Source organism: Dreissena polymorpha, chromosome 6 (assembly GCF_020536995.1).
Source record: "Dreissena polymorpha isolate Duluth1 chromosome 6, UMN_Dpol_1.0, whole genome shotgun sequence".
In the NCBI taxonomy this organism is placed as follows: domain Eukaryota; kingdom Metazoa; phylum Mollusca; class Bivalvia; order Myida; family Dreissenidae; genus Dreissena; species Dreissena polymorpha.
Genome location: NC_068360.1, coordinates 45,070,699 through 45,084,165, shown reverse-complemented (window position 1 = coordinate 45,084,165; position 13,467 = coordinate 45,070,699). Strand labels below are relative to the sequence as shown.

Here is a 13,467-nt window from a genome sequence, read left to right as displayed (position 1 = left end):
ATTTTTTATAGAAAATGTTAGAGTAATGTTAATGCCAATGTCTTGCGTATAATGACTATGTTTGCGTGTAGATTACATTTGTAGTCCAAATATCAAACCCATGACTTTACTATGATTTGCTTACATTACTTTATCATCATAGATTTAATGAGTATATTTCTAACAACAAACAATATGTTGAAATAAACGTTCTATTGTTGTATATCATCGTATCCAGCGATTGCAAGTTTACTCGGCCTCCCCTTCTTCTTGTTTTCAACTTTAGTAACAAGTTTCCCAATATATTTAATAGCGATAACTAAATAATGTAATAACCACATCTACTATTTCTTTTGCAAATGTGAAATTTAAACTGGTTTTATTTGAATAAAGTCTAAGATATTATGTTTGCAAATTTTATATCTTAAGCATTTTAACTAGCAATTGGTATTATACAAATTTATGCTTCATTAAATCTCTGCATGGCTGGATGTTGTTGTTGTTAAAGTCGAATCGGTAACCAACACATGGAGTCGCTTTCTGAGAAAACTGGGCATAATGCATGTGCGTCAAGTGCCGTCCCATATTAGCATGTGCAGTCCGCACAGGCTAATCAGGGACGACACTTTCCGTCTAAACTTGATTTTCGGTAAGGAAGGACTTCCTTGAAACTAAAAATACCATAAAAGAGGAAAGTGTCGTCCCTGATTAGCCTGTGCGGACGGCACAGGCTAATCTGGGACGACACTTTACGCACATGCATTATGCCCAGTTATCTCAGAGCGCGACTCAAATGGTAAGGCTTTTATGCACTTTTATAAGCACCCAGAGATTTTTCGCGGGTAAAGACAACTGTGGATTTTCAAGTATTTATTCTGCATGTTGTGTAACTGGATATTTGTCATTAGATGACGCATAAATGAGTTTATCCAATACAGGTTTTGGCGTTATCGCCCTTAGTTCTGGCGACAACGTTGTCGCTGTGGGTGGCAAAACCGTTGTTTTCGTCAGTTTTGGAGTTACAGATCTTGTCAAAACATCTGTAGCGTTTAACGCTGTCTCGTTTCATATAAATTAGTTTCCAATAATGATTTTCTTTATGTGTATGTCCCGTATAGTTCAGAATCAACACGAGCTACCAACTAGCTAATACTAGTGCCGTCATGGCGATTTTCTTCGAGTAGCGAGGACTCATCCCGCTCAAGAAGCGCAGTGGTTCCGGTAAGGATTTTTTTCATAGTGAAGGCCTGGGAGAATGTCTGCAAGTATACAATATATTCGTTATAATCATGGGTTTAATAAGTCATAGCTTAATAAGTCGTCAGTACCTTTAATCCGCTTTTGATTCAATCAAAATTTTGTGCGGATCGGGTGATTGTATCTGGTGATAGCAAAGTTGAATGGACAGTTTTGTAATTTATTAGCCGCGTCGTGTATAAGAGGGACCTATGGCATATGCGGCTTGCGCAGCTCCAGACCAGTCTGTGCAATAGTGCAGACTGGTAAGGAGCTACCCTGGCGGCTGTACACTCATTGTAGCTCATGAGCAGACTGCGCAGATGCGCAGATTTTTCTTGAGCTACGCTTGCCGAATATGGTTTAAGACCCATTTCCGCATTGCTCGTCTTACATGTTGGAATGGATGCTGGTCGACAACATTTTAGGTTTGTTATCAAGAATTGCAGGAGGTTTTCAAACTTGGCCAGACGCATGTATTGAAATGTGAAATTCCGGCATACAATTGCATATGTAATTATCCTGATAAACATAAAATGCGATAAAAAAATGTGCTATATAACACGTATGACATGTACTTAAGTATGACAATGTCAATTGAACTAGGGTCGCAGATTTGGCGTGCGATACGTTGTCTCAACGGTTTGATCGGCATTCGTCAGTTCATTTTAAAATTTCAAAATAGCTTTAAGAATGGTGTAGTTCAAGTCCGTAGAAGATAGGACGGACGGATGCTCGCCCATAAAAGAAACGCCTAATTTGCAGCTACAGATATATCTTGCCGGCCGCATGCGGGTACGATGAAAGTGTAATCCATTAACATTCATAAGGAAGATTATTATGGCATACATGTTATAAGTAAGATCATCGGTTACAATACTGTTTTCTTCTGTACACAACTCACACGATGACTTTAGAACATCGACAGAAGATCTCCTATGATAGAAACGTTAACAAATTTTACACTTTACTATTGAACATAGGTGTTATTGTTGAAGAACATGATACACTTGTATTTCCTAAAGATCACTAAGAATATGTACAATAATGAGGACGTTGATATTATAATTAGCTTAAATTTTCTAAATGCGAAAACAAGGCAATCATGATTGTTAAAAAGAATGGAAAAAAACAACACAGTTTTCTATTTCACTTGACGACGTTAAAATTTCAGCTATTGATTAATGTCGCAAAAAGCGGTTTAAACGTAACTTTCGCGCAGACTGTAAAATGCGGAAGTATTTGCACGGCAAACCACAAGGTGCTTCACCAAGTTTCTTTATATTTCACAATAATACCACGTCAAGGGATAATGGGTCTCATGTCATAAGCGGCTAGCGTAGCTAGAACCTGGACCGTCGCGCATTGCGGTCAAGAGCTGCCATGTCATAAGCGGCTAGCGTAGCTAGAGCCTGGACCGTCGCGCATTGCGGTCAAGAGTTACCATGTCCGCTAATGAAAATATAATTTAATGTTGTTCTTATAATATACGTTTTGTAAAGGTCGTAAATGATTATAATGCCAATAAATTAATAAAAAAAGCTTAACGCCGGCAGTTGTAATGAGTTTAGATAACGTATTTTATTCAAATTTTATTCAAATTATATCAAACCCCATTTCATCATGTCTACTGTATGTTTTGCTCGTTTTCAGCAACATAATTGTCAAAACCGTTATTCGCTGTTAATTTGGCTTCTAATCAGGCCTTAATAAGTTCGAGTCACGTTCTGGGGAAATGGGACTTAAAGCATGTGTTAGGTGTCGTCCCAGATTAGCCAGTGCAGTTCTGTTTTAATTATTGTGCAGCGAAGCATACAAAGCTCTTATCGCAATTGTATTGGCAATAAAGATATAAAGCGATTCTATGTTCAACTGAATCGCAAGTGTAATGAATAGTAAATTAATTATGATTTGAAATTGTGTTCATATTAAGCATAATAACAGGCTTCCTGCCGAGATGAATTTTGCAAAATCGAAATGTGTGTGATGACGCAAAAATAATCTATTGATCAATCAATTGATAACAATTGCAGCCGCGTGACAACGACGGGTAGCACTTTCCCATTAAGCATATTTAGCAGCCTATTTAACTTACTTATCAAGTTTGAAACATATGATAAAAACATCCTATATAGATATATAGTCCTTTTTCGCGGTTTTATTATATATGTTGTAAAATAAATCATGTTATGTTCCGCCGAAATGTTGTTCACCTTACCAAACTCTCAGATAAGAAATTGGAAAGTATTGTATCGCTTAAAAGTACTCGATTTGGCACAAAAGTAAAACCCATCGCTTAAATGGAACAGCTATTAATCTGTTTGCTTGTTATCACAGTAGCAATTTGGCAATGTTAACATATTTCTTTCATAATTTTACAAACAATTAAATCGCTGCGTCTCTATCAGATATCAAGCGTGATTTTTTTTTATTTAGCCGTTTTTGTTACGATCAACGTGGATACAGATATATTTACAAGGACAGGTATTCATTTTAACTAAGACATGTCGTTTGCGGTTTTTCTCCCCCGCTTTTAAGTGGGTTTTGTTTAAAACTGTTTAATCTCCACTTATCGATAATTGCTTCTTGATAAAATTTGATAAAGGAAATACAAGAATATCTCGCTGTTTACATAATAAAAACCTGTATTCACTCTTCAAATGGCCAACTTCAAGACTAAAACTCGCGTTCATAGTTTCCCGCGAAAAAAAAGTTATATTGGTATAATTCGTATTAATGTCATATTATTGGTTGTGAATATTACTAACAACAGAGCACCACGCGAGCGACTTTTCATTACTCGTTCTTTCACATTAACGAAAATAAAAAGAAATCCCATAGACTTGAAATAAGTCAGTTTCACTAATTATGTACATGTAACTGTTTAGAGACCTATAGCTTTAATTAAAGTATACCTTTATATCGATTAGATATAACGCTGCAAGCAAACATAACAAAAAAAACCTGGAACTGATGACGCTGATGTCTACCTCCTTTCGAACGATGCTATCCCGTTTTGAATCCTGACTTGGCCCTCGATGATGTTAACTTGTTTTCTTGACATGTTTATTCAGTCTAAAAATCTTCTCTGACTTGGCTCCGTCCTAGAGGTACCTTGTTTCCCTTATATGTGTACGAATATCATACAAACTGTCTTTTCTGAAACCGCCATGCTCAGAGGTCTGGTATTTGTAACATTCAATGGTGGTCTTCTACAAAGTTTGTTCTAACGATGTCCCTGGGTTAGACATTTGCCTTGTTTCATTTGTATGTATTATAGTAAAATTTAGAAATATATTAGCTGATTGAGAGCTTAGATATATTTAGTCTATAGCATCAGGTTGTGATCCTGTAATAGTTTTCTCAAAATTTGCCCCTTGGATTTAAACTGACCAAATGGCAGGGAATCACATGGTATACATTATACAAAAAATGTACATGTGTATATTGACTTCATAGAAAAAAAAAACATTTGAAAATATTTTCCTCAAGGCATCGGCGGCCGTATTTTTCTCACTTCTGACCACGTGATTCCCCACATTGTGATTGTTAATAGAAGATCTAACGTAATATTCGGACGATAAAAGACGCCTTTAGTTCATAGAACTAGATCTCTACATCCTTCCAAATAATTGTGCATCGAAGATTTCAATTTCGAAACAGCTCATAGTATATTATATTGTCTACTTATTATATTAGAAGCTGACGAAGTATCTATGTAAGACCCGTCCGCCACCAGAATGAGTAGTGCGACTTTTTACATAGCAGACGATAACTATCCGGGAGGAATATACCATTCTGGGTGCTGAGCAGGCGTGTTCGAATCATCCGCGACTTCGGCCAGGATAAAGATTAGCGTCATGGATATAACGCTAAACGACGAGGCATCCGATGGCAACCAGACGCTATTTGTTGAAACCAGTGGAACCTTCACCGCGTATAATTGTTCACACAATACTAACTGTACGCTTACGACGTTGATGACGGTGACAAATACGGCAACAGTGACTTTGAAAAATGACGTCAACATCGTTGGGCACGGACGTCCGTCGGTGAAAGCTACAGGTACGGTGTGCGATACAAGTGGAGAAAATATTGATTCAACTAAATATTGATTAAAGTATTGATTGCTAAAACTTAGAGATCATTCAACGTGGGAGCACGATCGCGATATTATTGTCGTGTCCTCGCATATATGACCTTAGAAACAAGATCACGATGCAAAGATACGAGATTACAATACGAGATCGCAATATTACTATCGCGATCTTGCATCGTGATTTCCCTTACTCGCATCGTGATCTTGTGTTCTTGCAACTTGAGTTATCTTCTTCGCATCGTGTTCTAGCGATGACGGTTATCTATTACGGATTTCCATGCGCGAAGAAACATTAAAAACAACAGAGCATGATCTAAATGTGGAATTTGGTAAGTCGTTAAATACAAAATTGATACACACTTTAAATTCTTTTAAGAAAAACAGTAACAGGCAGTATCACTGTTCCATCATCGATATTTATGAAGACATAGCATTATAGAAATATACTGATTCAAAGCGTGCAGTAGTTACACGAAGCTATTTCGAGACTGATTTCAGAATACCAAAACATGCCTTAAACTCTGTAGTAAGAGCAAGCATCACATTTTTATTGATTTGCATTTCTGTTTCTTAAATATATTTCAAATTAATTGAATGCAGATAAAAAGCATTACCGTCATCATACACTATAACGATTACCAGCGTTGGTCATTCTATTAAGGTATTTGCCCAGGTAACTTAGATATATCAGTGTACGTTACAGTACTCAAAACGCTTCCCTACAATTGAATTTAAGATTAATCACGACAACGTTCTCTTGGGGTGAGCTAGCCAATGTTTTTTGAGAACGTTGTATGCACGGCATGAACATGCAGATAAGGCCTACAGAAAAAGCTCATGTGTTTTTATGAGTATCGCTAATCGAATTAAACAACCGATAAGAAGGTTTGCTAAACGTTTGTTTACATATTTTTCAATATGCAACAACATACAAAAGGTTTTTCAATATTTATTAAAAAAAATAAAACAAATACTGTTTGCTTTTATAAGTTAATTAGCAAATATGATCAAAGAAAGGAACTTGTATCGCAAGCACAACATTTAATTTATATAATATGATATCGGAGTCGTCAACATTATTGAAAACTACACATGAAAAACCAACAAGAGAGCCAAACGCCCGCATGCGTGCACCTGAGACAAAGCGAAGCTTAACCGTTCTAAGCATGTATTATTCTCAATTCTTTATTACCGATGAAAACTGCATGGCTGCCATGTTTTTGAACAAACATTAATAATATTCAACTCGACCCACTATACACAATTACTTCATGTTATTCGGAAGTTTTCCTCGATTGGTGGGGCAGCAAATGTGATTTTTAGAGTGTTCACAAGGCTTTACTTAGCCACGTAAGTAAAACTGCGCCAGTGCAAACGTCACAAAACAAATAAAACACATATCTAACTATTCATAACTCTCAATCTGATAATAGTTTCTGCCCCAAACAAAAAGTAACAATTAATTAATAGCCGTTAAAAGATTTATGTGTTTCAATTTTTGGACAAATTTGGTAATTTAAGTGTGAACCCAGATCAATCATCCATGAAAGCAAAATTTTAATGTGCCGTTAATAAGCCAACACAAATAAAAGCCAGTATTTTCCATAGATACTCTTTGATATGATAAACACGTTCCATAGTGTGGTTCAATACAATCATCTTTACCAGTATACTCGTTAATGCTGTGCAGGAATGTACTATAACAATAACATTTTAATGGGCGCACGATTATATTGCCTTTTGTGTTTAGATGATATTGCAAAAAACAACAGAGTTCAGTGAAAACCAACTGAAAACATGTCCCCGTAAATTGTAGACTTTGTAGCATGATCTAAATACTATCTAAACGTAGAAATAGAAATCAAAGCGCTTAAGGAACTGAAGTTGTTCGCTTTTGCATAATCTTAGACGCAACTCAGTTTTCAAAATTATGTTATAGCTTATGTTATATCGCAAGTTTGAAATGAACACAACCCATTTCAATTTGTAAAGAGTGTGTTTTAATGCACAGGTCGAGTTGTGGGTGCACTGTTTATCCTTATATTTATGTTATAGAGAGAAAATAACAACAATATTTCTCTTTTTAAGCAATTGGTTACTGCACTGGCAACCATCTTAAGAATTTTGGTTGCCTAAATAATAACATGCCTAGAATCATGTACATGTTGTGTTATATGTATCTAATACTTTATTTTCTATAAATTATTGAGCAACAATTTTGCCGACATGACAGACTTTGAATGCATCATGTCTTGTTGTCAGCCGGAATTGAATCATTTCCTAGGCTCAATTGATCCACAGTCCCCAATTTGTATTATATGTTTAATTGGACCTGTTTCAAGCTTTAAAAAAGCTAGTTGCCCTGTTTTTAGCCCAACTTTTAAAATTGAGTTTCCTGGGCTTAAATCTACTGGCCCCTGGCTAACAAGCAACCTCTAAACCTGTAAGTTATTCATGATATAAAATCTGACAGTGTTTTGAACTCATTCAATTTGCAAGTATGAAGACATTTAAGGGACCTTTTCACGTCTTGGTAAATTGAAAAAATAACGATTGAATAATTTTGAGAGTTCTGTTGTTGTCGTTATGTTTTTTCATACTTCAAGGATTGCTTATATAAAGAATAAAATCAACTCTCATTGTATGAGCACGGATGGCCGAGTAGTCTAAACGATAGACTTTTATTCCAGGAGTCAGTGGTTCGAGCCCAGTTGAGAGTAACATTTTGTGTTTCTTTAATTTTATTATTGTTTTTAATGGAACTTTTAAGATCCAATGTTTACATTTATCAATATTAAGCATTTAATGACAAACTGTGAAAAGGTCTCTTTTAGATGTTAACTAAAACAAGGTAACAATTTAGAACTGATTGGTTGTTTATTTGATTTAAACGTGATTTTGTTTATTTGCCTTGTCAGCGAGGTTAATTTGAAGTTGTTATCGCTTTTATCTTTTTTTAAAATCATTAAAAAAAAAGATCAGTTAAGCTTCATATTGGGAAAACAGGACAAATGCATTAATTGTCTTCCCAGTACCAGAGACTCTCTTTAAACAAAAAACACCATATAATCAGAAAGTGTCGTCCTTGATTAGCCTATGCGCTCTGCACAGGCTAATCAGTGTGCACAGGACATCACTTATTTGACATGCATTAAGCCTCGTTTTCCCTGAATTCAGCCAATATGTACAGATTTCAATGACAAACTGGCCATTGTCGTCGCACAAGCTGTTAAACACTTTTGATTAAATACACACACACACACTGTCTGCAGTGCACCAGAATCGCAGTATAAACAGGCTAATGAGTGTGCACAGGCAGGTGCGGTGGTTATCGTTCTTAGCGTAGTTAAGAGCAGACCGACTTGAATTTTATGGCAGTTACATATGGCAAGCGAACAACTAAAAACGTTATATCATTCGAGCGCGCTTGTAAAAACGAAATTAAAATAACATTTAGATCTGGCGTTACGTCTGTATTGCGTTCAAGATCACAAAATAACGTAATAATAAAGTAAGGCACGCGTTTCAGTCTGGTCTCGTTATATAGTTATACATGTTAGCAACTGTTTTCCTGCAGATGGAAAACGGAGGTTTGGAAGAGAACTCATTAGTTTGTTACTAGGATGACGGATGTAAACAAGCAACAAGACAAGCAAGCGTCGAATTACCGACAACGACGTTTGTTGTTACAATGTTGTACAAGATAACTATTGATGCAAAGCATCAAAGGGCGTCGGGAATTCAGTGTAAAAGGCACTCAATGAAGGTACACGGAACGATTTTTGTCTACTGAAAATATTAATATATTGGCCGATTATTTTAAACAAAATAGAAAAAGATACTGATAAGCCATTATCTATGATTTTGTGTTATAACCCCCAAATAACCATTATCTATGATTTTGTGTTGTAACCCCCAAATATTTCATAGTTCATTTTATTTACATTGGTTTCCTTTTTTTATTGGCATCCGTGTGCAGATTTCATTAATAGAACAGAACTGTGTAGGTTTTAAAAAATCTGCTTCATCTTGTAAGCGTAATTTCATATTTTTCTCATCTTCAAGGGGAGATGATTCTGAACTTATTCTTACGTTGCTCGTTCACGATAGGAGTAAGTACTCATTGATATGAAAACACTGTAAAAGTTTTGATGTGTTAACGAACCCGCCCCCACCCTCTCACACATATATTTCATGGGCTAAATAAAAACAAACAACACAATTACAATAAAACAGCATATTTATTTAAACTAAAATGTCTACATCAAAACAAAAAATTAACATAGAACACAAATAAAATAATTTGATTCTACTGTGGCTCGAACATTGGGCCTCTCACATGTGAAGCGAGCGTGTAACCACTACACTACGGAACCGCTTGAAAAATAACCTTCTAACTAAGATATTATTAAGTGACTGTAGTGTAACGGGTATCAATAAAGCAATAAACCGTGTAATCGCTGTCGTCTTGTAAAATTGAAGAAAATACGCGTAAACCAAAACTCGAACAGGAAAAGTCTGCGCTATTGTTAGAAAAAAGACAAAATTAATATATAATGATTATGTTTTGGTTTTGTATACAAAACCAGAAAGTTTTACCGGTTCGCGTATTTGCCCAGTCCCTGTGATCTTTTATTATTGCCCAGTCCCTGTGATCAGTGATTAATTAAAAGAATTAGCTTTGAATTATTGGCTATAAATGTTGTAGTTAATGTAATAGGCACAAATGCAGTACTTATTTACACTAATTTACACAAAAAATCACCAGTATGCAAGATATTCTGACAACAAAAATATATACATTGATCCGTAAAATAACTTCTCCTCCCATAAAAAACGCTCAACAATCCGGCTGGTGTATTTTCGAGTATTAAATAAGCATAAATCGAGTCAATGTCTAATTGCACAAAATATAATTACATGCCTTAAAAACGAGCAAATACCGCATTCGTCCGCACATTATTACGAATTGTTTCTTTTGAAGTGACTGTTTATAGGTAGAATGTAACATGAATACTGAATGTACACAGCTTATTTAATTGTTTTCGAAATTCGACTACGAAATGTAGTTGGAGAAGTAACCAAAGAAGTAGTTTAGCAATCGAATCATAACATAGCGAACAATGAGAATCCAGAAACTATATCACGGGGAGAAATTCTTGATCGTATCAACTACTGTTATAACAGAACACGAACTATAAGCATCAAATGATTAAAACTGGGAACACCACCTTAGAACGGTAAACGCAAAGCATTTAGGGATTTGAACCGGTTTGGCGCCACGTGGTGTCAACGAAAGCCCAAATTAGATCATTCAGAATTAAACTTTTAATAGAAGTTTATCTAATCAAAAAGGAAGCGCCATATTTTTCACAAAGCTTTCAATTGAAGTACAATATTAACCTTCATATGTATAAATCAATCTGTTAAGGAACAAATCAACGAGAAATCGGCATAGCTTATTTGGTTTCACAAACTTTGTAACTCTTTAAGTTTTTGTTTCAATTTTATCCACTAGCACTAACGCAGCGCACATTCTATGATCCGTCGATTTTCTGCCATCGAAATACGTAGAAATACGGAATACAAACACTCACATATTAATTAAATATTTCCAAAACATTTACATTATATTGAGTGGCGAATTGATGGAATGTCTATAAACTAGTAAAATCACTCAAAATTGAAAAGTAACAAAAGTCATAACCTTAACATATTCACGTACAGAGAAAAATATTTCGTTTCTAAGACATATCTTAAAATTTGTTAAAGTCAGAAAAGGATGCGACCTACGAGTGAAGGGCAATACAATATGACCCGGGATTGGTAGTTCTATGACTTTTGAAAATACAATAACTGTCAACGTATAACTTAAGTATAAATTACTTTCAGGATTGTTTAAATTTCAATAATAAGTTATTAAACAAAAAAATATACAACAAAAAATAGGACTGTGTAATTTACATGATGTTTGGTTCAATTAAATTCAATGCAAAACGATAAGCAGCTAGTGAATTTGATAATACAATTTCCAGTCCCATCATTTGTTTCATTTTACATTCGTGTGTAAGGTCTTCACCAATTAATCATATGTGTATTTTTTAAATACCTATGCATTCTTTCAAAATAGATCCTTGTAACCTTTGACACATGAGAATCATGATTAAATGTAATAATGGTGCAAGAATATATGAGAGAAAAAAAACGTGTGACCATCACATAGAAAAAAGTTTTGATTAAAGAATACTATTCGAGATTTTTCTCCAGGGGAGAGGAATGTGCGGAGGATTTATCAATGAGTTGCTTCCCTTATCACTGGCGCTGTAGGTTTTTCACGTTACATAGTTTATGATGTCAACATGTTTAATAATTTGATTTACATTTTGTTTTATCTGTCGATTTAATATGCACGTAGTTGGAATTTCATTAAAAAAAGTCAGATGAAAAATGGCTTTAATAAAGACATGCATGCACACGTAATTAATAATATTCTACCTTTACGGTTTAACGTACCACTCGACTGGTTTCATTGTAATACTAAAAAGGCAGAATATCAGGAGAATGCATTCGTATTGATAAAAGGCGAGTCGGTCAAGTTAGCATGCGGTTAAAAGTTCATGATTTATGTCCTTTCACACGTACTCTACCCTAGTTTGGTGAACGGAAATAGCGAGAATAACTTCAATTAACTTTGCGTGAGGATAAAATACAAAATATTCAAAATATTATAGTATGTGCGTACATATAATGAAATACAATATGCTAAAAAACCGAATAACAGAATATCCGCACAAAAACTGGACTGTAAATGTAAATCGTTTTCTGTATACTTTAATATTAAAAGTTATAATGGAATAAAGTATTTGTTGATAAGTACTTAAAGTGCTGTGAATATTTAATACACCGTGTACCTGAGTGTTAATTTATAAAATATGTGCGGTATGAAGTGATGTAAAAGTAGAATTAATGTTCGTAGTTCAAGCACTATAATAACAAGAGTTAGTCTAGATGCAGCAAAATCAGCAGTACTTGACGAAGCAGCAGTCAAAGAAGTAGAAATATTGTAAGTAATAAAATAAGAAGTAGAAGTAGTAGTATTACTACTAGAATAAGTAGCGGTAGTAGTAACATATTAACAAGAGTAGTAGTAGTAGTAGTAGTAGTAGTAGTAGTAGTAGTAGTAGTAGTAGTAGTAGTAGCAGAAGCAGTAGCAGTAGCAGTAGTAGTAGTAGTAGAAGTAGTAGTAGTAGTAGTAGTAGTAGTAGTAGTAGTAGTAGTAGTAGTAGTAGTAGTAGTAGTAGTAGTAGTAGTAGTAGTAGTAGTAGTAGTAGTAGTAGTAGTAGTAGTCGTAGTAGTAGTAATCGTATGCGGGGTGAGTGAAACTTTGACAAGGCTTATGTGAACTTGGCTACAAATTAACCCATTTAATAATGGAATCCAAAAACAAGATTAATTGTCATAAGGGGAAGCATGTTTACATTTTAGGAGTCTTTATTATGTATTGCCACTTGTTCTGCAGCCTAAAGCGAAAACAAAAATTTCGGCAGCCCCTAAAGGCATATGTGGCGTCTATATGCCTATTTGTGTGTGCTTTGTGCTTTGTGTTATTATCAACAATGAACTGAAATATAAACGACATGTTGAACCACTTGACAGTTGCAACAGGTAAAAGAAAGTACATGTAAATTTATTTCATAATAAAATGTACAAAAATGACACACTAATAAACGTTTTAAAATAATTGTTTCTTAAAGCACGTTTTACAATAATTACCTAGCTTTCTTAGAGTCCCTTTATTATTTCTGCTCAATTTTTTGAATGTGCATACTTGGTATTTTAGGGTGATGTTGGTATGCATTTTGGAAACAAATATAAACTGTTATGTTTACAAATATATAATTTGATGTACAGTTTTTTTAAGAATACTGTTTTATTTATGTAGATATGCTCTTTGGGTGGCCGCTGAATTAAACAGCTAAGACCAATACATGCATATTGAGAATACTTGTTTCTGCTTTAACAATAACATATAATGTGTAAAAAAGTTCTCCAATGTGTTTATACTTGCTGTTTATTATGTACTTGCCTTGAAAACATGATTTACAAATGAAATACACTGGTTTTTGGTTTCCATGGAAACCATGATATTTGAT

General features: G+C 34.7%; 2 protein-coding genes across 5 annotated transcripts in view; both read right to left on the bottom strand.

Annotated features, from left to right (window-relative positions):
- LOC127833814 (lactosylceramide 1,3-N-acetyl-beta-D-glucosaminyltransferase-like) overlaps window positions 1–13,467 on the bottom strand; it is a 71,659-nt gene that overhangs the window by 9,923 nt on the left and 48,269 nt on the right. The window lies entirely within an intron of this gene.
- Window positions 835–13,467, bottom strand: part of LOC127833816 (beta-1,3-galactosyltransferase 1-like) — a 58,658-nt gene continuing 46,025 nt past the window's right edge. For all 4 annotated transcript variants that reach the window (XM_052359292.1, XM_052359291.1, XM_052359294.1 and 1 more), the window contains one exon: window positions 835–1,238. In XM_052359292.1, the coding sequence (XP_052215252.1) occupies window positions 1,122–1,238 (117 nt within the window). In that variant the 3' untranslated portion in view covers window positions 835–1,121. The remainder of the gene's footprint in view (window positions 1,239–13,467) is intronic.